General features: G+C 50.8%; 1 protein-coding gene across 1 annotated transcript in view; it reads right to left on the reverse strand.

The window, feature by feature from the left end:
* Positions 1-24,152, reverse strand: part of WNK2 (WNK lysine deficient protein kinase 2) — a 130,571-nt gene that overhangs the window by 14,815 nt on the left and 91,604 nt on the right. Inside the window, 7 exon segments of the mRNA XM_077138321.1 lie at positions 226-324; positions 1,160-1,369; positions 3,166-3,380; positions 5,638-6,299; positions 6,399-6,466; positions 8,294-8,363; positions 9,036-9,910. Of these exon segments, the coding sequence (XP_076994436.1) occupies positions 226-324; positions 1,160-1,369; positions 3,166-3,380; positions 5,638-6,299; positions 6,399-6,466; positions 8,294-8,363; positions 9,036-9,910 (2,199 nt within the window).

The following is a 24,152-nucleotide window of genomic DNA, read 5'->3' on the forward strand; positions in this document are numbered from 1 at the left end:
CATGAGCCAAAAGCAGACGCACAAGCTTCCCGAGGACAAGAGGATGGGTGTGGAGAGAGCTCGTCCAGAAGGAGGGGCTCAGGGGGTGCCGCTTTTGGTATTCGGTGATTTGAATGGGGTGGGGGGGCGGCTACTGGATGCATGAGAGGTGCCAGTGAAGACAGAGGAGTGGGGGCAGAAACCAAGGGACAGGAGGTGATAAAATACAAAAGAACAAATACAGACAGATGGACAAAGACACAGGTCCACTGAGGAATCTGGCACGAGGTTTGCTACTAGATTTATAGGTCACTCTCTCAGGCGTTTGATGGTAAACCGTCCAGCCTGCAAATGAATATAAAGGGAAGAAAACAAAGAGACACTTATCAAGTACAAGTCTCTGCGACTCCGCGTCCTACCACACCACCAGTCACATCAGCTCTGCTACTAAACAGCCAAGGTTCCGCCTAGCCCAGCCCGGAGGCCCAAAGCCACTGCGTGTGGCGGGAAAGGGACCCCCGGCTGGGGCTCCCGGAGGGGTGGGCGGGCGGGATGGGGGCCGGCTCAGCACCTTTGTCACCGCGGCCACACTTTCTTGGGGTACAGACGCTGAGAAGCAGGACGCGGAGGCTTTATCAGCAGCTGCCCTGGTCCCCTGCAGCGCTGGGCAGAGGGTGCTTCCGCGTCAAGGTCAGCCTCCCGAGTCTCAAGGTCAAAACCTCCCGAGTCTCAAGGTCAACCTCCCGAGCCGCCCTTCCTCAGCGGAAGGTTCTGGTGTTTAGCACCGTGCTGGCTCTGCTGGGGGCAGGGAGGGGGCCGGGGTGGGGGGCCAGGACTCGCCATAGCCAGGCCGACAGAGCTACTGCGGCAGATGACCGTGGCTGTCTCCCCTCCCTGGCCATCGGGCCAAGCCCCTCAAGGGTCCTGGCGACCTCCCCTAGGACCGTCCTAGCCGAGCATCACCTCCCCTGAGCTGCTGACAACCAGCCCGGGTGAGGACGTGGCAATTCTGTTCTTTTCGTTCAAAGACGACTCTGTTCTGTCCTGCTCTGCGTGCGTAAGGACCGCTCAGCAGACGCTGCAGCGGCTCCTGCCCTTCTCTACTGGGTGTGTCCCTGGGGACCACACCGAGGCCCTACATGGCTAGCGCATGCTCGGGCAGGCGGGAGCTGGAAGTCACCTTGGCCGTGCACTCCACCTCCGTCGCTGGCTAAGCCGGAGCAGATGTCAGCGGATAGTGAGGCCTTGACAGAGCAGGGCTGCTGGGTCTGCACGGCCTTCCCACTCGGGGCTGGAGCCGGGGGCGCCACTCTGCTGTCTGCAGCCGGCCCGGCAGTCCGGGCAGCAGGGTCCTTAGCGGGGGGGCCTCTGCTGCAGTCTGACAAGTGACCTGGGCGGGGGTGGGAGAAGACGGCCACCGGTACCATGAGGCACCACCGGCCGGGGCCGCCCTAGGCGGGGCCTGTCAGATCCCCCCTGATGCTGGGGGGCCTTGGGAAGGCCCGTACACCACGGGCACGGGGCTGCGGCACCCACGGCGGGCTGCGGGGAGAGGAGCAAGAGCCACCACGGCCTCTGCCCACCTGAACGTGGCACTGGTGGTGCTTCCTCTGCCGTTCAAATGCGGCCAAAGACCACAGCCCTGCCACGTGCGCTTGGGGGGCTGGGGAAAGGTGGAAATATTGAACTTCTTCCCTGGGGAGACCTGGTACCTTCACAGTCAGTGGGACTGCCAAGTTGATGGGCCTCGAACGTAGGGTTCACCTCTATGAAACCTATTCCTGCAAAGGAGAGGCTAAGCCTACTAATAATGGTGCCTAAGACTCACCCTAGAGAGCCTCTTCTGTGGCTCAGATGTGGCCTCTCTCTTTCCCCTCCCCCTCTACGTGGGACATGACTCCCAGGGATGTAAATCCCCCGAGCAACATGGGACAGAAATCCTGGGATGAGCCAGGACCTGGTATCAACAGATGGAGAAAACCTTCTTTACCAAAGGGGGAAGAGAAAAATGAGACGAAATAAAGTGTCAGTGGCTGAGAGATTTCACACAGAGTTGAGAGGTTATCCTGGAGGTTATTCTTACGTATTATATAGATATTCCCTTTTTAGTTTATGGTGTATTGGAGGGGCTGGAGGCAAGTACCTGGAACTGCTGAACTGTAACCAATAGCCTTGATTCCTGAGGAAAACTGAGTGACTACACAGCCCTTAAGAAGTGCCTGTGTGGCTGTGAAAACCTTGTGACTGATGCTGCCTTTACCCAGTGTGAGGACAGATGGGTAAGAAAGCAAGGACAAAAATAAACAAACAATAGGGCGCTTGCCGGGATGGGATGTTTGGGGTGTTCTTTTTATTTTTGCTTATTTTGGAGGAATGAACATATTCTAAAATTGATTATGGTGACGAATGCACAATGATATGACGATACTGTGAGCCCCTGAAAGTACATTTTGGGTATTATATAGTATATGAATACATCTCAATAAAATTGTATTAAAAAAGAGCCCATCCAGGGCGGGCCACGGTGGCTCAGTGGCAAAGTTCTCGCCTGCCGTGCAGGAGACCCCGGTCGATTCCCAGAGCCTTCCCATGCAGAAAAAAAAGCCCATCCAGGGTCGTGTCGGAGGCTGTGTGAGCGGGTGCCCCGGGACGAGTGCCCCCAGGGAGGGCTCCCGCTGGCCGGGCCCTGAGCCTTCGACCCGTGGGACACGCTGCGTGGGAGCCAGGCCAGGGCCTCTCCCTGACAGGGTGTGGTGGCAGCACCGGGAGGGGCCCCGGCAGGTCAGCAGACCAGGGGCTGAGGCAGACCCCGCGGACACAGCATCCAGCCTGGGCAGCACCCGGCAGAGGCCCAGGGCTGGGGTCAGCCCCCCAGCACCCCCAGCTCTGCCGAAGCCACGCCGCCACGCCTTCTGCCACCGCACCCCTGGGCTCCCTCGGCGGCCACGCCACCCCTCACCTGCCCACCACCCGCGCTCCGAGCTGGCCGGGCTCCCAGAGGTGCCTGCAGCTTCAATGCCTCGCTCCCCCGGGGGACAGGCCGCAGAGGCGCCCACAACCCGCAGCGCTTTCCCAGCTGCATGAGTGCTCCCCCAGGGCTGAACCTCCCCTTGTCCCCCTGTCCCCATGTGGCCCCTGCCCCGTGCAGCCCTCCGCCCCCAGCAGCCCGGAGGGCGCGTGGCCAACCTGTGCTGGACGCCACGACCTTCAGCTGCTGCACCAGTGGGTTGAGCAGCCTCCCAGCACGCAGCTTGCTCTTGCTGGTCTTCCTGCGGCGGCCGCTGGGCGGGGCTGTGTGGAAGAAGCCCAGGGCGGGGGGCGGGGGCTTGCCCCGCCGGCGGTACAGGGCCTCAATCTCCTGTTTCTGCTGGGTCTGCAGCTCTGAGATCTCCTTCAGGTGCCTGCGGGGGTGGGAGGAGGGAGGAGTAGGGTCGGGACGGGGAGGGCAGGGATGGGGGCAGGGACAGGGGAGGGGGGCAGGGACAGGGGAGGGCAGGGAGAGGGGAGGGCAGGGAGAGGGGGGCAGGGACGGGGGAGGGCAGGGAGGGGGAAGGGCAGGGAGAGGGAAGGGCAGGGAGAGGGGGGCAGGGAGGGGGAAGGGCAGGGAGAGGGAAGGGCAGGGACAGGGGAGGGCAGGGATGGGAGCAGGGAGAGGGGAGGGCAGGGAGAGGAGGGCAGGGAGAGGGGGGCAGGGAGAGGAGGGCAGGGAGAGGGGGGCAGGGAGAGGGGGGCAGGGACAGGGGAAGGGCAGGGACAGGGGAGGGCAGGGACAGGGGAGGGCAGGGACAGGGGAGGGCAGGGAGAGGGGGGCAGGGACAGGGGAGGGCAGGGACAGGGGAGGGCAGGGACAGGGGAGGGCAGGGAGAGGGGAGGGCAGGGAGAGGGGGGCAGGGACAGGGGAGGGCAGGGACAGGGGAGGGCAGGGACAGGGGAGGGCAGGGAGAGGGGAGGGCAGGGAGAGGGGGGGCAGGGACAGGGGAGGGCAGGGAGAGGGGGGAAGGGACGGGGGAAGGGCAGGGACAGGGGAGGGCAGGGAGAGGGGGGCAGGGACAGGGGAGACCCCTCAGCTGCTTCTCACAGCACACATCCGTGACCCCCCCAAGGTGGCCAGCTGGGTGGGGGATCCAACAGATTTAATAGCATCTGGCTGCCGGCCCCCCTCACCCCCGTGCCCCCACCACGTCGTGCTCCAGGACACAGAACCGAGTGGCTGAAACAAATGCTGCATCTGTTTCAGACACAGACTTCCTTGGGTTATTGAAAACATGTCTCTGAGTAGCTTCTCCCTGCAAACGCCAGGAGAAACAGCGAAGGGCTGTGGCATCAGCAGAGTCCTGCAGGCTGGTGACCCATTTCACGAGCAAAGGCAGGTTAACCCGTGGTGGGGGGTGCTGGGTCGTCAGAATAACTTTGGGGTTCCCTCCACCCAGAGGCACAAGCCCCTGGCTGAACCCCCTCCCCCCACCCTGGGCCTAAGAGCGAGCTCATGGGGTGGGGGCTGACGTGCCCTCTCCACCCCCGCGGCTCAGGGTTGGGGGGCCCTGCATTTTAAGCCTCGACATTGGCCTGGGAGAGAGCCGGGACTCGCCCCTGCGGGATTTCCCTCACTGCCTCGCTATGGGCAGCTACTTCCTTCCCCGAGGAGACGCGTGGGGGCACGCTCCTCCCCTCACCTCACCCGCGGCCCTGCAGCCCCTGGACTCGCCCCAGCACTTCTCCCAGGCCCGTCACTGCCGCACCTGCCTCAGCCCCGCCACGCAGGCTGCCCCTGGCCTCCCTGGCGGGACGGCCCCACTGCAGCTGGCCATCGGAGCAGAGGAGGCCCGCGGCGCCCCGGCACAGCCCTGCTGCTCCGCTCCGGAAGGCTGCAGGTGGCGGCCCATCATTGGCTCCCGCTGACCTGACCGCGCCCCAGGCCACCTCTCCAAGCCCCTCCTAGACCAGCACCCCCCATGCCGTCCCGGCCACCCTCGGCTTGGGCACAGCCGGCCGAGCTCCCTGCGCAGCCGGCCGAGCTCCCTGCGGACACCAGCCGGGCCCCCACCGAGGCGCTGTCCGCTCACGCTGCAGCCTGGGGCAGCCACCCTCGCAGCCCCACCCTGCCCACGTCCCTCCCGGGGAGCTGCAGGTCTGTCCCCGTCACACACTGCGGTCAGAGCGGGATCCGCTCGTCGTGGCTACGGGCCTCAAACTGCCCGGGTCACACCCTCCCTCCCGGAAGGACACTGGTCTCTGGTTGCTGGTGACTCCAGGCCGGGCCCGGGACAGTGGCCCATGCCCGCTCCTCCTGCTTGCCTCCCAGGACCTCGGGCAGCACCTGTGTCCCCTGAGCTCCCGACCAGCGCAGGAACGCAGTGAGGATTTGCCAGGTGGAAGGTTGGAAGGCACAGGGCCAAGCGACACACCCTGACTCCAGCTGAGGCTGAGGGAGGGAGAGGAAGTGGCACCCAAGGAAGGCGTGGGAAGTGAGGAGCCGCTGCCCGCAGGGACCAGAGGCCAGGGCCAGAAGGCAGGAGTGTCCCACGTTAGGAGATGTCCACCCTGGATGCCTGCAGGTGGGCTGGGCCACTCTCACCGCTTCCCGGCTCCCAGGCTCAGCCCGCTCCGTCCACCAGACACCCCCGGCCCACGGGCAGCACCCCGGCCGCACGGACGTACTTCTCCCGGAGACTCTGCAGCTCCTTCTTGATGTCCGTGTCCTCCAGCTCCGAGTCGTTGTCGCTGCTGACGTAGGACGACTGGGAGTGGAAGGAGGTGACGCTGATGGTGGGGATCTGGGTGCGGCCCCTGCCAGGCGTCTCGGGGCCCAGGGAGCCCGTCCTGGACGGCCTGTGCAGGAAGGCGGTGGCCTTCCGGACGAAGTCGCCGGCCACGCTGCTGCTGCCGGGCAGGGAGGACTGCTTCTGCGCGGGGGGCTGTCCCCGAGGGCCCTCATCCCCGGAGTCACTGGACACAGGCTCGCCCGGGCCCGCCTCGATGGAGGAGGCCGTCTGTGCCCGCCGCACCGCCAGCCGCACGTCGGGACTAGCCGGGAGCTCGTCCAGGTAGACGTCGGGCGGGGCCGAGTACCTCAGGCTGTGGGGCGAGGCCAGGGTCCACTCGTCCTGTGTGCTGACCACTGAGAAGCGGCCCACCGTCTTGGCTGGCGAGCTGCTGTCCTGCGGTCCCGGCCACTTCCGAGGGGTGCCAGCGTCCAGGGAGCCGCGCGTCTGAGGGGGACGCTCCGCCGCCTGTGTCCCCGTGGGGCTCTGGACGGGCTGGGTCCCTGCATCCTGGGCCTGGGGCTCCGGGAAGGCAGCGCTCCCAGAAGCGGGGGCGTCCTTGGGAAACAAGTCGGGAGGGGAGTCAACTTGACTGCCACGGGCGAGCCCACCCCAGTGGCCCAGCTGAGGGTGTGTCCGAGAGGACGGCCTGCCTACCTGTAGGCTGGTGGCCGCGGCCGAATTGGACCCTGCAAGTCCGCTGGGGGCCCCCGCGCTGCTGAAAGCTATAGAGGAAAATCGGAAGTTACCCCAGCTGCTGGAGGAGGACGGCGTGTCGGGAAGGCACGGTGCACGCTGCCCAAACTGGAGCCCCTGGCCAAGCAGGCCAGGCAGGGGCTGGCGGGGAGGTGGCCGTGCTCGGGCCAGCCTGTGTGAGCCCGCGGCGCGTCCACAAGCCAAGGCCACAGGGCCGCGTCCCAGCCCACGTGAGCAGCACAGCCTCCCCTCACGGGCTGGGCGGCCCCCCCGGCAGTGTACCCGGGCACCTGCCACCGCTTTCAGAGTGGCACCCTCTGCGTTTTAAAAGGTTCTGGTGAGCAGATGAGCAGGTGATTTCTAATGCTGGCTGCCGTGTTGGAAATGCCTGCATAACTGGGGTGGCCTGTTTCCTCGGCCTGCAGGGGAGAGGGATGTGGTTATGACCCCTCTCCTGGCCAGCGCTGAGCCCTCACCAGGCCCAAAGCCAGCGCAAAGCTGACGCCCTGCTGCAGGAGGCCACACAAGAGCCGATCCCGCCTGCTGGCCCCACACCCTGGGTAAGATGGGCCCCAGCAAGGGAGAGAGGGGCCACCTGACCTCTGCACCACCCCATGTGGAGCTCACGAGGACGCATTAGGCTGCAATCAGACCCAAGGGAGATGCACCCCATCTCTGTCACATACCCCCCAACCTCGGGCACTGCCTGACCCCCTCTTCACAGCCCTGCGGGCACTGCCTCTCAGCTCTCTTTGCACACTTTTGGGGACGGGAGGCTCACTACCAGCATCACACCCTCTATTTCTCCAAACTAGGATCTGCCTCCCTGAAGCTTCCCCTGGAGCTCTGCAGCCCGGGGAGACCTTGGTAGTGTCCTGTAGCTTCGAGGGACCGAACCTCGCTACAACTCAGCTCCCTCCTCAGCAGAAGGGGCCCGGGTGCACTCACCCGCGGGTCAGACCTGACAGAGCGCAGAAGCAGCACGGTGCAGGGCACGGAGTGGGCACCCACCCCTGCACAGCCCAGGCCAACAAGCCCCGCCCTTGCAGGCTGTAGAGGGGCAGCTCTCTCTTCCAGGCTGCCCAGCTCCCTGTGCGCTCCCCCGCCCCACCTGGAGAGGGGCATCTGGAAGGGAACGCAGCGGTCCAGCAAGGCTGGGGTGGGCCTGGTCAGCAGGACCGAGCGGGCTGCACCTCCACACAGAAGCACCCCAAGTTCATATTGCAAGGAGGCTCCTTCTTCACAGAGGACCCAATACCTATCTTACGGGTACCCCAAGAAGTTCCAGAAGGAGAAGGAACGCCACACCCTAGAAGGTCAGTCCACATACCTCAGGGCCCCCCCAGTTTTCAGATAACAAGACGAGAGCAAATGCCCAAAGCTCATGAAGCCTCACATGGGGGGAGGGGCGCGGACAGCAGGAGCCCCACCTCCTGGCCCTCCCCAGCTCCCCAGCCCGCCGCAGCTTCCGTCCACTTGCTAGAGCCCCCCTCCAACCCTGCACTCTGTAAGCACCCCCCAGGTGTTGTGGAACCTTGCTAGAGGGAAGAGGGAGGAGGGGTACCCTGGCGCGGGGCGAGAGCACCCACTTGTCAGCAAGTTCTGGGCGCCCAGCCCACCCTCCAGGGCTGCTATTATTTCTATAGAAGGGGGTGCTCTTTTAAGCATGAACAGACCATCTATTCTAGAACTCAGTGAGTTTAACAGTCATAAGGGACCCCTGCCACATGTTAAACAGGCAGCGACTGGGCCACACAAAATGCTTTGGGGGACAGTGGCCCCAGAGGGTCCCGGGGGCTGCTGGTGTGATGTCACGAACACGCCCGTGGGGCTGCAGATGCCCCCAGCCCCATTACCTGCTCCCGGCGGAGGCTGTCCCTGTTCCGAGGCACCTGCTTGCACTGTCCCCGTTTCTGACTTTTCCAACTTTGGAAAGAAACAGCAGAGACAGTCAGCCTGGTTTGCTGGCACCTCTGCTAGCAACAACGTAGTTCCTTCCTCTTCTCCTTGTTTCTGAGCACTGGCTCCTCCTTCCCAGACCCCGCCCTGCAGGAGACCCCAAAACAGAGACTGTCCACGCCCCTCGGGGCAGAAACTGCCCGCCATGCCTGAGTCCCTCCTGCAGGGCATCCAGGTGCTGGTGAGGCCCAAGCAGGCAGCTGGGAGCATGGCAACAGTCCAGGGCCCAGCCCTGCAGAGCCAGGCACCCTCCACCTACAGCCTCAGCCCTCAGTGCCACATCTGTGCCCGCCACCCCTGCCACCTGTCCGTCTGTGCCCGCCACCCCTGCCACCTGTCCGTCTGTGCCCGCCACCCCTGCCATCTGTCCACCTGCGTCCGCCACCCCTGCCACCTGTCCACCCGCGCCCGCCACCCCTGCTACCTGTCCACCCGTGGCCGCCACCCCTGCCATCAGTCCACCCGCGCCCGCCACCGTCTCCACCTGTCCACCCGCGCCCGCCACCCCTGCTACCTGTCCACCCGTGGCCGCCACCCCTGCCATCAGTCCACCCGCGCCCGCCACCATCTCCATCTGTTTACCGCGCCCACCGCCTTGCCCTCGGGGTTGCACCTGGGGTGGGAGGTGTGACCACTCACCGAGAGCTGGGGCAGCGGGGCATGCCCTGGGGGCACAACTGCAGGGGCTGAGGGCAGAGGCGGCTCCTGTGGGGCCAGGGTGGGGCCGCCCACCAAGGCCCCTGCCAGCGGCTCCAGGCTGAAGTCCCTGTCAGCCCCGTCGCCCGGGGTCCCCGGTGGGGCAGAGGACGTGGGGACGTGCTCCGGGTAGAGCAGAGTCCGCAGCTTCTCGTCTAGGCTCTTGATGGCGCTGTCCACAAAGCCCACCCTCGGAGGTGGCCCTTCCCCATCAGACTCCAAGGCCAGAGGGGGCTGCGTGGGGGCGGCGGGCCCCAGCGGGGGGCTGGGGAGTTGCGGGGCAGCCAGGCTGGCAGGCTCCACCGCCGCCGTAGGAAACACAGGCAGCGGCTGGCTGAAGGCCGGTGGGGGGGCCCCGCCAGGGGGGCTGGGCTCTGACCCTGCGGGGGGTGTCGGCAGGGGCTGCGCCTGGGCACTGGCCCCCGGGACCGCGGTGGGCTCCCCTCGGCCCAGGGAGCAGCGGGAGACCTCCACAGGTGGGACACATGGTTCCCGGGTTGTGCCCAGGGGCCACGCTGCACATGGGGCATCGCGGATCTCCCCGGGGGCCGGGGGAGTCTCCAGTTCGCTGCCTGGCCCCTGAGGGGTCCCAGGATCCCCGGCCAGTGCGGCAGCCTTCGGTGCTGACTCGGGCATGAGGATGGTGGTGGGTGCAGCGGCGTCATGGGGCACAGCGGCCATGGGTGGGGAGGGCAGCGCCGAGGGGGCTGGTGTCCCCCCGGGAGGGCCGGGGATGCCGGCATGGCTCAGGAGCGGCTGGGCAGCCGGGACAGCGGGTTTTTCCTGCAAGGACAGCTGCTCCTTACAGGATGCTGGCTCTAGAAGAGACAGGAAAGGCACTGTGTCCCGCGGCCACGAGAGGAGCCTCACAGAAGCCCACGGGGAATGGACGCCCAGCCACAGCTCTGCCCTTTCAGGGGTACCCACTTGGCCGAAAAAGGGGGAAGGATGCGCTGAGACACGCAGCCGTGAGGGCAAACCTTGAAAACGCGCCAAGTGGCAGGAGCTGGATACAGAGGACAAATACTGCATGATTTTGTTCATATGGGATATTTAGAAGAAGCAAATTTATACAGACAGAGAATGGGTGACAGCTCCCAAGGGCTGGGGACCGGGGGACTCACTGCTTAACAGGTGGACAGCTTCTCTTTGGGGTGATACAGAAGTTTTGGTAGTGGGTGTGCTGATGGTAACACGCCACTGTGAATGTAGCCAATGCCACTGAACTGGGAATTTAAAAACGGCTAATGTGGTTAAAATTTATGTTATATAAAGCACCACAATAAAATAAAATCAGATTGATGGTGCTGACAAATGCACAACTCTGTGATGATACCGTGAGCTAATGACTGCAGTTTAAAAACATTAAAACACACATGCCAAAAAATAAAGCCTTTGTACCAGCCTGCCCTGGTCCGGTTTACTCGGCACTTCCTTGGCACAAAGGATGCTTTATGTGGCCTGGTCTCTGCCCGGGCACTGGTCTTCTCTGTCTTCAGAACGCCAAGTTCCTTCCTGCCTCAGGGCTGGTGGCTGCCGAGGCACTGGCAGAGCCCTTCCCGGCAGGGTGGAGTGGTCCCCGCAGGCCGCCCCCAGCCCTTCCAGGACTAGCCCTGCCTGCCCACGCCCACCCCCCCACCCCCCCCGCAGACCATGTCCCTCTGCCATCGCCTGGCCAGGCCTTACCCGGGGAAGACAGCCCTGTGGAGACGCCGCTTTTGCCCACCAGGATGGAGGGGAGCTGACGCCCACGGGTCAGAGGGCTTCAGCGAGTCTGTAAAGCCCACCCGCTCTCATGGCAAGCAGACTGACCCCAGTCCAAGGAGGGAGCGCAGCTCCTGCTCTGCGGTGGGCACGGGCCACCAGTGTCCCCAGGAAGTTCAGCCGCGACTCCTTGGGGGAGCAGGCGTCGGAAGCGAGGGCCGGGGCCCAGTCGACAGCGCCTCCCCGACCCGCAACCCCCAGGCCGCCGGCCGCCCCGCTGAAGACAGAATACAGAGGGTCCCAGCGAGTCTGTCCTCCCTGCCTGTGATAAGGACACCTTTCTCCTTTTTAAAAACACACACAAAATGCACAAAACAGAAAAGGAAAAGCTTTGAAAACGACGGCGGAAGAGGCCAGACCCCGAAGCCTCCCTCCGGGCCACACAGCCCAGCCGACCCCACCCCCCGCAAAGGAAACACGAGTGTGACGCCTAAGGCCGCAGCCCCCGTGCCGTCTTCGGCTCGGCCTCTGGGACCACAGCCCGGACGGGGCGTCAGGGAACCACACCGCGCTCCCCACGCCTGCCTCCGTGTCCTCCAGTCCGCGGCTCACCCGGGTCCCTGCGTCTAGGGTTCTCAAGCGCAACCGCACCGGCCCCCGCGTGCTCCCTCCGGCCGCCGGGACGGGACGCTGCTAATGGGGAACCACTGCCAGGAGCTGCAGGGCTGCAGGTCCCCCAGGGCGCGCGCGCAGTTGGCCGGGTACACACCCGGAGCGCAGTGGCCGGCCGGTACGTGCGCAACTGCAGGAGATAAAGCCGATCGCCCTTCCCGAGCAGCGCTGCCGGTGCCCACGCCCACCAGCCGTCCGCGAACCCTCCTGGAGCTTCTTACCGCGTCCTGCTGGGTGCCACGGCTGCTCGTAGTGCCTTCCGTTTGCACGAGGTAAGTGGTGCCCTCCCACACACGCCCGGCAGTAATCCGTGCAGCTCCTTTCATGACATCTATCAAAATCACTTTATTTTCTACTGAGTCGTTCTTCACATATTCTGGATAAGAACTGCCTGTGGGTTCCGTGGGTTGCCGATATCACCTTTTACTCTGCGATTTGCCTCTGTCCGATTAGTGTTAACTTTAGATGAACACAAGTTAATTTTAATGTGGTCAAATTTAATTCATTTTGATCTCTCCTTCCTTCAGTGTTTTTTGCCAATTTTAATGTCTTGCCCCACACCGAAGTCCTATGCGCATCTTCCTCTATCCCTTCAGCTTTTCCATTTATGTTTACAATCCATCTGTAGTTAGGTTTTGCATATGGTGTCAGGTCAGAAGCAAGTTTCATTCTTCCGCAGGTGGAGAGCCCACTATTGTCTCAACCCCTTTTATGGAAAAGACCATCCTGTTTTGCAGTAACAGCTTTCTTGTAAATGAAGTGTCCAAAGATGTGTTTCTGGGCTCTAGATGTCAGTGCATCCCCCTATTTTCCTAACCTTATTCCCAGATCATACTGTTTTCATTACTGCAGGTTTATATAATTCACCACGATTTTCAGAAGCACGTTCCTCATCAAGACTGCCGTGATTTTTCTTGCCTTTACAGCTCCATAAATATTTTACTGTTAGCCTGCTAATGCCCATAAAGATCTGTGACAAGTGTAGCACAGGTCACATTGAACACGTTGGCCAGTTTGGGACAGTGTCCATAATATTGAACCTTCGATCTGCGAACATGGTATGCATCTTTCCATTCATTTCTTTAAAAATTTATCTCAATGTTTTATAGTTTTTGGTAGAGAGGTTTTACATATTTCTTGTTACATTCATCTCTTGGTATTTTTATGTTAAAATAAATGGAATCGTTCCAAAATTTTTCGATTTTCTGACTTGCTGGTTGTTTTTTGAATCTAGTGACCAACTAAATTAATTCTAATAATTTAGCTGTAAATTTGAATTCCTATGCCTACAATCACCTTATCAGCAAATAGTGATAGTTTTATTTCTTTCTTTCCTATTTCTTTCTTTCCAACCTTTATAACTCTTGAAAACAATAATTATTTCATTTCATTAGCAACACTAACACAAAATTATATCGGTAACCTCCCTAAAAAATTCCACCTCAAAATGGAAAGTTTTAGCAAACATCTTCCTTGGAAAGAATTATAACTTGGCTCACTAACTGTATACCTAGGACCTCTGAGTAAAAGGTAGTTATCTTGTTCTGTCTAAATATTAAATAAAAAGTAGCAATACTAAAGAGATCACACATTTTATATAATAATAATATGGAATTACACTAAGGAATCAGATCACTCACCTCTGAGTGTATATGATATGGGATGCATTATGTACTTGCATTTTTATTTATTTTTTATTGTTCTTAAATTTTTTCACGTATTTGTATTTAAGAAGTGGTAATCTGGAGTAGATAACAGAAGAAAATTTACCTGAAGTTGCATCAGAGCAAACCAACAACATTTTGCTTTGGAGAATCTTGTTTCAAGATGAGTGGCTAGTTATTTATTCTACTCGGCATTTTCTTCAAATGAAGAATAAAGACGCTGTACCATCGCCATAGCTCCTGCTTACATATTTACAACCAGTGACTAGGACCCTGGTTCTTAAAGTTGGTTGCATATTGCAATCTCCTGCAGGACTGAAAAAATGACAACATCTGGGTCCCATCCCCAGAAATTCAGATCTCATTGTCTATGAGAGGGTCAGGGCTTCCTGGATCCTTACGGCTTTCCTTTCTCTAGTTTTCTTTTCCCATTTACTTATTTCTCTCTTCCCTTTATTTTTTTTCACAGTGTACTAGTTTCTCACTCTGGACTAGACACTGGATAGAAGTGATGGAACTACCACATTCCCAGTCTCAGAGATGTCACCATTAAGAATATTTGCTATTACTTTTAGAGAACTATCCAAAGTGACTAGAAGAGGGTCCCTTTTACTCCTACCTGCCTATTATTTCAAGTCATAAACGGATGTTAATTTTAAGTGCTTGTTTCTATGTACCAATACGATCAAATGCTGCTTCTCCTTTCATCTGCTAATGCAGCAAATTACACTCCTTATTTTCAAATTTAGTCCAACCAGCCTTGCATTCCTGGAATCAACGTCCCTTCTTCATCTGTGGTGTCCATTTCATACATGACTAGATTCCATGTGCTGCTGTTTCATTTGGGATTCCTGCATATGCGGTGATGAGAGAGACGGACTGCGTCTTCCTTTCTTGTAATGTCCTTTTCAGGTTTCAATACCGAAGCTCAGCTATGTTCACAAAACAAACTAGAGAGTCTTGCTTCTCTTTTTCTTCTCTAAAAGGGCTGAGTAAGAGTAGCATTAATTCTCCCTTAAATACCTGCTGTAAAGTCATTTGGCCTGGAAGCTGTCCTTCTGGGAGGTTTACTTCTTCCTCAAGTGCGTCTGTGTGTCTGCTCAGGGGGGAGGCCAAGACTGAATTTCTTATGCCACATGTTTTGATCTCTTTCCCATTACCTCTTAGGAGTCTGTTTCCCTTTGTTTTTCAACCTGGGCAGATTCTCCACTGTTTGCATGAACTGCTTTAGAGCTCTCTTTTTCTCAGCAATTATCACATTTCTTTTCCCAACGTTTGGGTCTGACTACCTTGCTCACCATCATGAACGTGTTATCTTTTGACCACGTGGCATCCACCCCTCCCTCATTTGGGAGCAGCACTGAGCATTTCCTTTAGGGACAATGCTCCCCTACGTTCAGCTCCAGTGGTGAGCATGTGACTTGGGCTTGAGCCAGTCTGTGCTTCTGTTCACGTGGCCACGTGACTAGTTATGTTCTACAGTGGAGTGAGGTCGAGATGTCTGAAACCGTGGAGGAGACTCTCGCTTTCCTGGCTGCACTTGAACCTGGAATGCTGCATGCCAAACTGTTGCAGGAATCACACCACTGCAGAGGACGTGTGGGCAGGCTTCTGATTACTGATTCAGTTTTGTTATCGTGTAGTGCTCTTCAGATATGTTTGGTAAGTTGTATTTCTAAGGGCATGATCCATTTCATATAAAATTTCAAACTTAATGGCATAAATTGTTTCCTCAATGTAGCAATGACACTTTTTATTGGTTATTTGTGCCTTCTCTTTTTCCTTAGTCAGTTTCACCAGGAAATTCAACTTGCCATTTCAAAGAAACACCATTTAGCTTTGTTAACACTCATTTGTTTTCTATTTTGCTTACTTATGCTTTCTTATCTATCTGATTTTCTCCCATCTTTTTCTAACTTTTTAAAGTGCATAGTCTGATTACTGAGTTTTAGCCTTTTCTCTTTTTAATTTACATATTTAAAGCTACAAAGTATTCCTAAGTGTGGATTTAGCTGAATCCCACAAGTTATGATACGTAATATTTTCATTGGTATGATTTTCATATCATTATCATTCAGAGTGTTTTCTTAATTTCCATTATAGTTTCTTCTCTGCCTCATGGGATATTTATAAATGCATTTCTTTTAAAAAATTTATCTACATTTTTTTTATTAGAGAACTTGTAGTTTTACAGAAAAATCAGAGTTCCCATAAACCCACGGTGCCTTTTTAAAAGTATTATGCACCCCAGAAAAGCCATGTTTTAATCCTGATTCAGTCTTGTGAAGGCAGCCGTTTCTTTTAATCCTGATGCAATACTGTGGTTGGAAACTTTTGATTAGCTTATTTCCACAGAGATGTGCCATGCCCATTTGTGGATGTGACCTTTGAATTAGATAGAGATGTGACTCCACGCATTCCAGGTGGGCCTTGATTAGTCTACTAGAGTCTTTAAAAGGGGAACACCTTGGAGAAACCTCAGGAACAACAGAGCCGACAGAGAGAGCCGACAGGAACTTCAGAGCAGAGCTGACACAGATGCTGATACCTGGAGGACAGAGACACGGATGTTTGGAGATGCTCAGAGTCCAGCAGATGTCATCATGAGATGCTGAGTGAGCCAGAACCTGGAGAGCCAAGGGAAGCCAAGAGAACAAAGCCAGCCCCGGAGAAGCAAAGTGAGGACCCCACAGGAACAGAGTCTGGAGGCAACGGAGCCCAGGAGCAGGGGGCCAGCAGATGCCAGCCACGTGCCTCCCCAGCTGCCAGAGGGGTTCTAGACCCATTGGCCTTCCTCGAGCGAAGGTTTCTTTCCCTGGATGCCTTAGTTTGGACATTTTTATAGGCTCAGAACTATAAACTTGTAACTTATTAAATTCCTTTTTACAAAAGTTGTTCTAATTCTGATATATAGCATTCTAGGAGCTTATAAACGAATAAACCCACCTCCATTTTTAACACGTGAATGCATTTCTTAACTGTGAAATACGTGGAGATTTTCTGTCATCATCTTGTTATTGATTTCTAGTATTCTTTTGAGCGTAGTCAGAGAACCTGTTTTGTATTAGTTTGGTCCTTTGAAATTTGTTGACATTTACTCTGTACCCTGCCTATGATTAATATTAAAAATATTCTATGTCTACTTGGAAAAGATGTTCCTTCTGTGGCCGTTAAATGCAGCTTTCCACAAACAGGACAAGATGACGAAGCCCATTGCTCAAATATTTCACATCCTTATTGATTCTGCCTTCCTGCTCTAGATGTTAAAATCTCCAATGATGACTGTATAGCTATTTCTTCTCTTACTTCTACTAATTTTCACTTTATTTACTTTGCAGCAATTTAAATCCACACAAGTATAGAATTAATATAGCTTCCATTATGAGCCGTTTATCTCTCCATTAGATTTCTGCCTTAAAGTCTACTTTGATATAACAAAGCAACACCAGCTTCCTTGAGCTTACTGTTTGCATGCTATATCTTTTTCCATTCTTTTAACTTTTCACAGTCACATGTTCTAGATGCTCCTTATATAAGCATTTTGAGTTTGTGACTGATTTCTTCTCCATGCCTAACAATCTTTGAGATTTAACCCCTTTACATTTAATTTAAATATTGACTTATTTGGGTTAAAACTATCATCTTACTAATGACCTGCATGTTCAATACCTTTTTTCTTCTCCTTCTTTTGCCTTGTTTAATTCTTTTCCAATCCCACTCCTCCAGCATTAGCTTGAAAGATATATGCTATTTTACAGTCCTCATAGGGGTTATTCTAGAGATTAAAATACGCATTCCTGATTTTGGCTCTCTTCCAGGATTCTGGCTTTCTTCTAGAAGCCTAGACCCTTTAAGTGCATGCCAAATATATTTTAAACCTCAAAAGGCATGATCTTTTTATACAGTCAACATTCATTTAGGTTTACCTGCATATTTATAATTTTCAACACTTTTTATCCTTTCCTGCATTTCTGCCTTTCCATCTCAAGGTCACTGTTTTCTGTTTTAATGGAAAAAAAACTCATTTAATATTTCTTTAGTTGAGATATCATGTGAAAATTCTTAGCATTTATTTCACCTTCACTCTCATAGGATATTCTCACTGATCCTGGAATTTCAGATCTGCACTTATCTTCTTCTAGTCCTTCAAAGATAGCATTTTTCCTTTGTATGCTGGCATAGGTTGTTTTCACTGATGTCAGCTATGCATGTAATCATTCTTCTTAAAGGTAACCTACTTTTTCCTTCTGACATTCTTTAAAATTTCCTGCTTGCTTTTGGTTTCCAGTATTTTTAGTACAATATATTTGTGTAGATTTTATTTTTACATCTCAGAGTTTGGAGGCTTCTTGAATTTGTGGTTTAATGCTTTTCAATTCTTGGTGCTACCATTTTAAAATTGCTTTTGTCTCATTCTGCCACTTTCTGGGACTCCAATTACATATATGTTTGACCACATAATCCCTGTATTTCTTGGCTATTCTTTTCTTTTGAATTGTTTTCATTATCCTTGATTCATTTTAAATATTTTCTTCTGAGTGACCTTTTACTGTGCTAATTTTTTCTTCAGCAGTGTATAAATCATCCATTGAGCTTATAATTATAACAACTGTATTTTTCAGTTCTAAAATTTCCTCCTTTTTTGGTCTTGTTTTAGGTTTTTTTTAATGTGAAATATAACATATATACAAAAAAGCAATACATTTCCAAGTACATTTTAACAAGTAGTGACAGAACAGATTTTAAAGTTTGGTATGGGTTACAGTTCCATGATTTTTAGTTTTTTCCTTCTAGCTGCTCCAAGACACTGGAGACCAACAGAAATAGCTCTATAATGATTCAGCAGTCACACTCACTTGTTAAATCCTACCTTCTCTGTTATATTCCTCCTTCTCTTTAAATAACATATATACATAAAAGCAATACATTTCAAAGTACATCACAACAATCAGTATTTGTGATGGTATAAGTTACAATTCCACAATTTTGGGTTTTCATTTCTAAAGACCTAACAGAAATATCAATATAGTGATTTAGCACTCATACTCATTTGTTAAACCCTACCTTCTCTGTATAACTTCATCGTCATCTTTGATCTTTCTCCCACTCTTCACAGGTATTTGGGCTATGCCCATTCTAACTTCCAATGTGAAAATGTTGGATGGGGCCGTCAATCATATGGGAGAGGGGAATGGAACTAGTTGATGTTCTGGAGAGGCTGGCCCCTCTGCATTTCAGGACTTCTCTGGTCCAGAGACCCATCTGGAGGTTGTAGGTTTTGAAGCGTTACTCTAGTGCAACTGACCTTTGTAGAATTTTATATATTGCCCTAGGTATTCTTTAGGATTGGCAGGAATGGTCCTAATTGGGGGTTGGCAAGTCATGATAGGTAGCAAGGCCTAACTGAAGCTTGCTTAAGAGTGATCTCCAGAGTAGCCTCTCGACTCTATTTGAACTCTCTCTGCCACTGATACCTTATTTGTTACACTTCTTTTCCCCCTTTTGGTCAGGATGGAATTGTTGATCCTGCAGTGCCAGGTCTGGATTCATCCCTGGGAGTCATCTCCCATGTCCCCAGGGAGACTTTCTCCCCTGGATGTCATGTCCCACATAGTGGGGAGGGCAATGGTTTCACTTGCAGAGTTGGGCTTAGAGAGAGTGAGGCCACATCTGAGCAACAAAAGAGGTCCTCTGGAGGTGACTCTTAGGTATATGTATAGGTAGGCTAAGCTTCTCCGCTACCTACATAAGCGTCACAAGAGCAAGCCTCTAGATCAAGGGCTTGGCCTATTGATTTGGGTGTCCCTAATGTTTGGCACAGTATTAGGGATTTCCCCAGTGGTAAAGTTTAATAGTTTCATAATTTTTCTCCCATCCCTCAAAGGACTTTGCCAATACTTTTTGATTATCTGCCTAATACACTCTGGAATGTATCCAGGCATTACATTAAGCGCTACAGAATTAAAGGTCCTCATTCTTATTTTGGGCTCCCTGTGTTTAGATTGTTTAAATGATCTACCTAGACAGGTTGAGTTAGATTATGTGCTACAGAGAACCTAGCTTCTGGACAAAATAAAACTTTCTTCCTTTGGTCTCAAAGAGTACATGAAGTTCTAAAATACAGGCACCATCTTCCTTACTCCTGTATTCTGAACTACCTTAATCCCAACCCGGCTGGCTTCACTCTTATCTCTTAATACCAGATTATACATATATAGAGCAGCTCCTCAAAATCCAGAAATAATAATTACCACTCCGGACTAAATGTGACTGCTGTAACAGTTACAATCTGGGCTCATTTTCTTATAATATTTCCTAAATGAGATCATACAATATTTGTTCTTTTGTTTCTGGTTTATTTTGCCTCACCAAATGTCCCACAGGTTCTCTCACATCATTGCACATCTCACAACTTTGTTCCTTTTTGTAGCAGCGCCACATGTTTACACCATGGTTTGCCAATCTACTTCTCAGTTGAGTGCATCTGTCAGCCACCTCTATCTGCTGGGCCTCAAGTATAGACTCAAAGTCTGTACTTTGAGACTCAAAGTCAGCAGTCCATCAACACTCTCAATTTTAGATCATTTCGTTGCTCCGAAGAAAAAGATAACCAATATTCACACCCTCACCAATTAGAAAATCCAAACCTCCCCTTAACTCTTGTCCCCCCCTCCCCCCATTATGTACCCCTGGTGTTGCTGAGGTACTGTTGATGTTTTCCTGTTACACAGCCCATCGCATGCAGTATCAGTATCCCCCACCCCATACCCCAAACTTAAACACTCTTTGTGCACGAATCATACCTATGCAGCAGCTCATACAAGAACTTAGGTATATTTGTGCTGTTAATCAATGGGACACATGAGTCTATACAGCCCCTTTCAATAATGTTAACTTCCAATATGGTAATATTATTATAGACCCACTAGTGAACCGCCTTCACTTCTGTCTATTCCCTTACCAGTAAGTTCAACTTCATTAACTAATGACCTATCTAGAGCTTTCCTGAATCGCTAGGTCCTCAGGAATCACAAAGTATCTGTCCTTTTGTGTCTGGCTAATTTCACTCAGCTTATTGTCCTCAAGGCTCATCCATCTTATCGTGTGCTTCAGGACGTCATTTCATCTTCCTGCTGCATAATACCCCATCGTATATATTTACCATATTTTGTTAATCCACTCATTTTGGATTGTTTCCATCTTTTAGCGATTGTGAATAGTGCTACAAACATAGGCATGCAAATCTGTTTGTGTCACTTCTTTCAGCTCTTTTGGGCATATACCAAGTAGTGGTATTGCTGGGTCATAGGGCAACTCGATATTTAGTTTCCTAAGGAACCACCAAACAGTCTTCCATAGTGGCTGCACCATTATACGTTCCCACCTGCAGTGCATAAGTGTCCCAGTTTCTCCACATCCTCTCCAACATTTACAGTTTCCTGTTTGTTTAACAGCAGCCATTCTTACAGGTGTGAGGTGGTATCTCATTGTCATTTGATCTGTATCTCTCTTTTGGCTAATGAGAATTAGCATCTCTTCATATGCTTTTTAGCCATCTGTATTTGCTCTTCAGAAAATGTCTATTCATATCTTTAGCCTACTTTATAATTCAGTTGCTTGTTCTTTTGTTGTTGAGTTGTATGATTTTTTTATGTATATAGGATATCAAATCTTATCCAATGTGTGATTTCCAAATATTCTCTCCCATTGAGTTGGCTGTCTCTACACCTTTTTGACAATGTCTTTTAAGGCATGAAATCATCTGATTTTGAGGAGTTCCCATTCATCTATTTTTTCATTTGTTCTTGTGCTTTGGGTGTAAAGTTTAGGAAGCTACCTCCTAATACTAGGTCTTGAAGATGTTTCCCTACATGTTCTTCTAGAAGCTTTATGGTGCTAGTTCTTATATTTAGGTGTTTGATCCACTTTGAGTTAGTTTTTGTGTAGGGTGTAAGATATGGGTCCTTCTTCATTCTTTTGGCTGTTGATATCCAGTTCTCCCATGCCTGTTTATTGAAGACTATTTTGTCCCAGTTCAGAGGATTTGGGGGCCTTGTCAAAAATCAGTTGCCCACAGATGTGGTGGTCTATTTCTGCAGTCTCGATTCGATTCCACTGGTCCATGCTTCTATCCTTGTGCCCGTGCCATGCTGTTTTGACCACTGTGGCTTTATACTAAGTTTTAAAATCAGGGAGTGTTAATCCTCCCACTTCATTCTTCTTTTTAAGGATGCTTTTAGCTATTTGGGGTCTCTTTGCCTCCCAGATGTATTTGGTAGTTAGCTTTTCCACATCTTCAAAGAAGGTTGTTGGAATTTTGATTGGTACTGTGTTGAATCTTTAGATCAACTTGGGGAGAACTGACAGCTTAACTATATTTAGCCTTCCTATCCATGAGCAGGGAATGTCTTTCCACCTACATAGATCTCCTTTGATTTCTTTTAGCAGTGTTATGTAGTTTTCTGTGTATAAGTCCTTTATGTCCCTAGTTAAGTTCATTTCTAAGTATTTGATTCTTTTAGTTGCTATTTTGAATGGAATTATTTCCTTAACTGATTCCTCAGCTAGGTCATTGCTTGTGTATAGAAATGTTACTGATTTTTGCACATCAATTTTATGTCCCATCAACCTTGCTGAATTTATTAGCTCGAGTAACTTTGCTGTAGATTTCTCAGTATCTTTCAAGTATAGTATTATATCATCTGCAAATAATGAGACTTTTACTTTTTCTTTTCCAACTTGAATGCCTTTTATTTCTTTGTTCTGCCTGATCGCTCTAGCTAGAACTTCTAGCACAATGCTAAGTAATTGTGAAGACAGTGGGCATCCTCGTCTTGTACCTGATCTTAGGCGAAAGCTTTCAGTCTCACTCCATCGAGTACAATCCTGGCTATTGGTCTTTCATATATTCTCTTTATCATATTGAGGTAGTTACCTTTGATTCCTATCTTTAGGAGTGTTTTTGTCAGAAAAGGATGCTGAATTTTGTCGAATGCTTTTTCGGCATCAATCAAGATGATCATATGATTTTTTTCCTTTTGATTTGTTAATGGGCTGTACTACATTAACTAATTTTCTTATGTTGAACCATCCTTGCATTCCTGGTATAAGGCCCACTCAGTCATGGTGTATAATTCTTTTAATGTGCTGTTGAATTCGATTTGCTAGTATTATGTTGACAATTTTTGCATTTATGTTCATTAGGGAGATTGGTCTATAGTTTTCCTTTCTTGTAATATCTTTACCTGGTTTCGGAATTAAAGTGATGCTGGCCTCATAAAATGAGATAGGTAGTGTTCCTTTTACCTCAGTTTTTTTGGGAAAACTTTGAGCAGGATTGGTGCTAGATTTTTTTGTAATGTTTGATAAAATTCCCCTGTGAAACCATTTGGCCTTTGGTTTTTCCTTGCAGGAAGATTTTTGATGACTGATTGAATCTCTTTACCTGTGAGTCATTCGTTGAGATCTTCTATTTCTTCTTGAGTCAATGTAGCTTGTTTGTGTGTTTCCAGGAATTTGTTCGTTTCATTTATGTTGTATGGTTTCTTGGCATACAGTTGTTCATAGTATCTTCTTATGATTTTTTTTTTTAATTTCTTCAGGGTCTGTGGTAATGACCCTTCTATCATTTCTGGTTTTGTTTATTTCTATCTTCTCTCTTTTTCTGTCAGCCTTGCTAGTGGTCCATTGATTTCATTGACTTTCTAAAAGAATCAAGTTTTGGTTTTATTGATTCTTTCTATTATTCTTTTGTTCTCCTATTCATTTAATTCTGCTTTAATCTTTGTTATTTCTCTTCTTCTATTTGCTTTTGGGTTTGTTTGCTATTCTTTTGTCAAGTTTCTCCAGGTGAGCAGTTAAGTCTTCAATTTTTGCTCTTTCTTCTATTTTAATATAGGCATTAAAGGCAATAAATTTCCCTTCAGCACAGCTTTTGCCACATCCCTTAAGTTCAGATATGTTTTATTCTCATTAGTCTCCAGATAGCTTACTGATTTCTCTAGAAATTTCTTCTTTGATCCACTCATTGTTTAAGAGTGTGATATTTAATTTCCATATATTTGTCAAAGTTCTTGTTCTTTGGTGGTTATTGATTTCCAGCTTTACTCCATTGTGATCAGATTTCAGTGGTTTTAAATTTATAAAGATCTGTTTTGTGCCCCAGCATATGAGCTGTCCTGGAGAATGTTCCATGAACACTACTAGAGAAGGATGTATATCCTGATGTTCTGGGGTGTAACGACCTGTATATATCTGCTACTTATAATTCATTTATTGAATTGTTTAAGTTTTTTATTTCCTTGTTGATCATCTGTCTGGTTGTTCTGTCTATAGAAGTGAGTGGTGTATTGAAGTCTCCTACTATTATTGTTGAAACATCTACTGCTCGCTTCAGTTCTGCCACTGTCTGTCTCATGTAATTTGGAGCTCCCTGATTAGGAGCATAACATTTATGATTGTCATTTCTTCTTGGTTAATTGTCCCTTTTACTAATATATAGTGTCCCTCTTTGTTTCTATGATGTCTTTACATTTAAAGTCTATTTTGTCTGATATTAGTATAGCTACTTCTGCTTTCTTTTGGTTATAGCTTGCAGGGAATATCTTTTCTCATGCTTTTATTTTCAATCTATTTGTATTCTTGCGTCAAAGATGAGTCTCTTGTAAGCAGCATATAGCTGAATTATATTTCTTATTCCATTCTGCCACTCTACATCTTTTAATTGGTAGGATTAGTCCATTAACATTCAAAGTTATTACTGTAAAGCATTTCTTGAATCCACCATCTTATCCTTTTGATTTTATTTATCAGATCTACATGTTCTTTTCCCTCTATTTTTATCTTTTAGGTTACCCTTACTGGTACTCTTCAATTCTGTGCCCTCCTCCAGACCTCCCTCTAGTATTTCTTAACATATTCTCTCAGCTTTTGTTTGTCTATGAAAATTTTAATCTCTCCCTCAGTTTTGAAGGACAATTTGGCTGGACACAGAATTCTTGGCTAGAAGTCTTTCTCTTTC

The sequence above is a fragment of the Tamandua tetradactyla genome, chromosome 2 (genome assembly GCF_023851605.1).
Source record: "Tamandua tetradactyla isolate mTamTet1 chromosome 2, mTamTet1.pri, whole genome shotgun sequence".
Classification (NCBI taxonomy): Eukaryota; Metazoa; Chordata; class Mammalia; order Pilosa; family Myrmecophagidae; genus Tamandua; species Tamandua tetradactyla.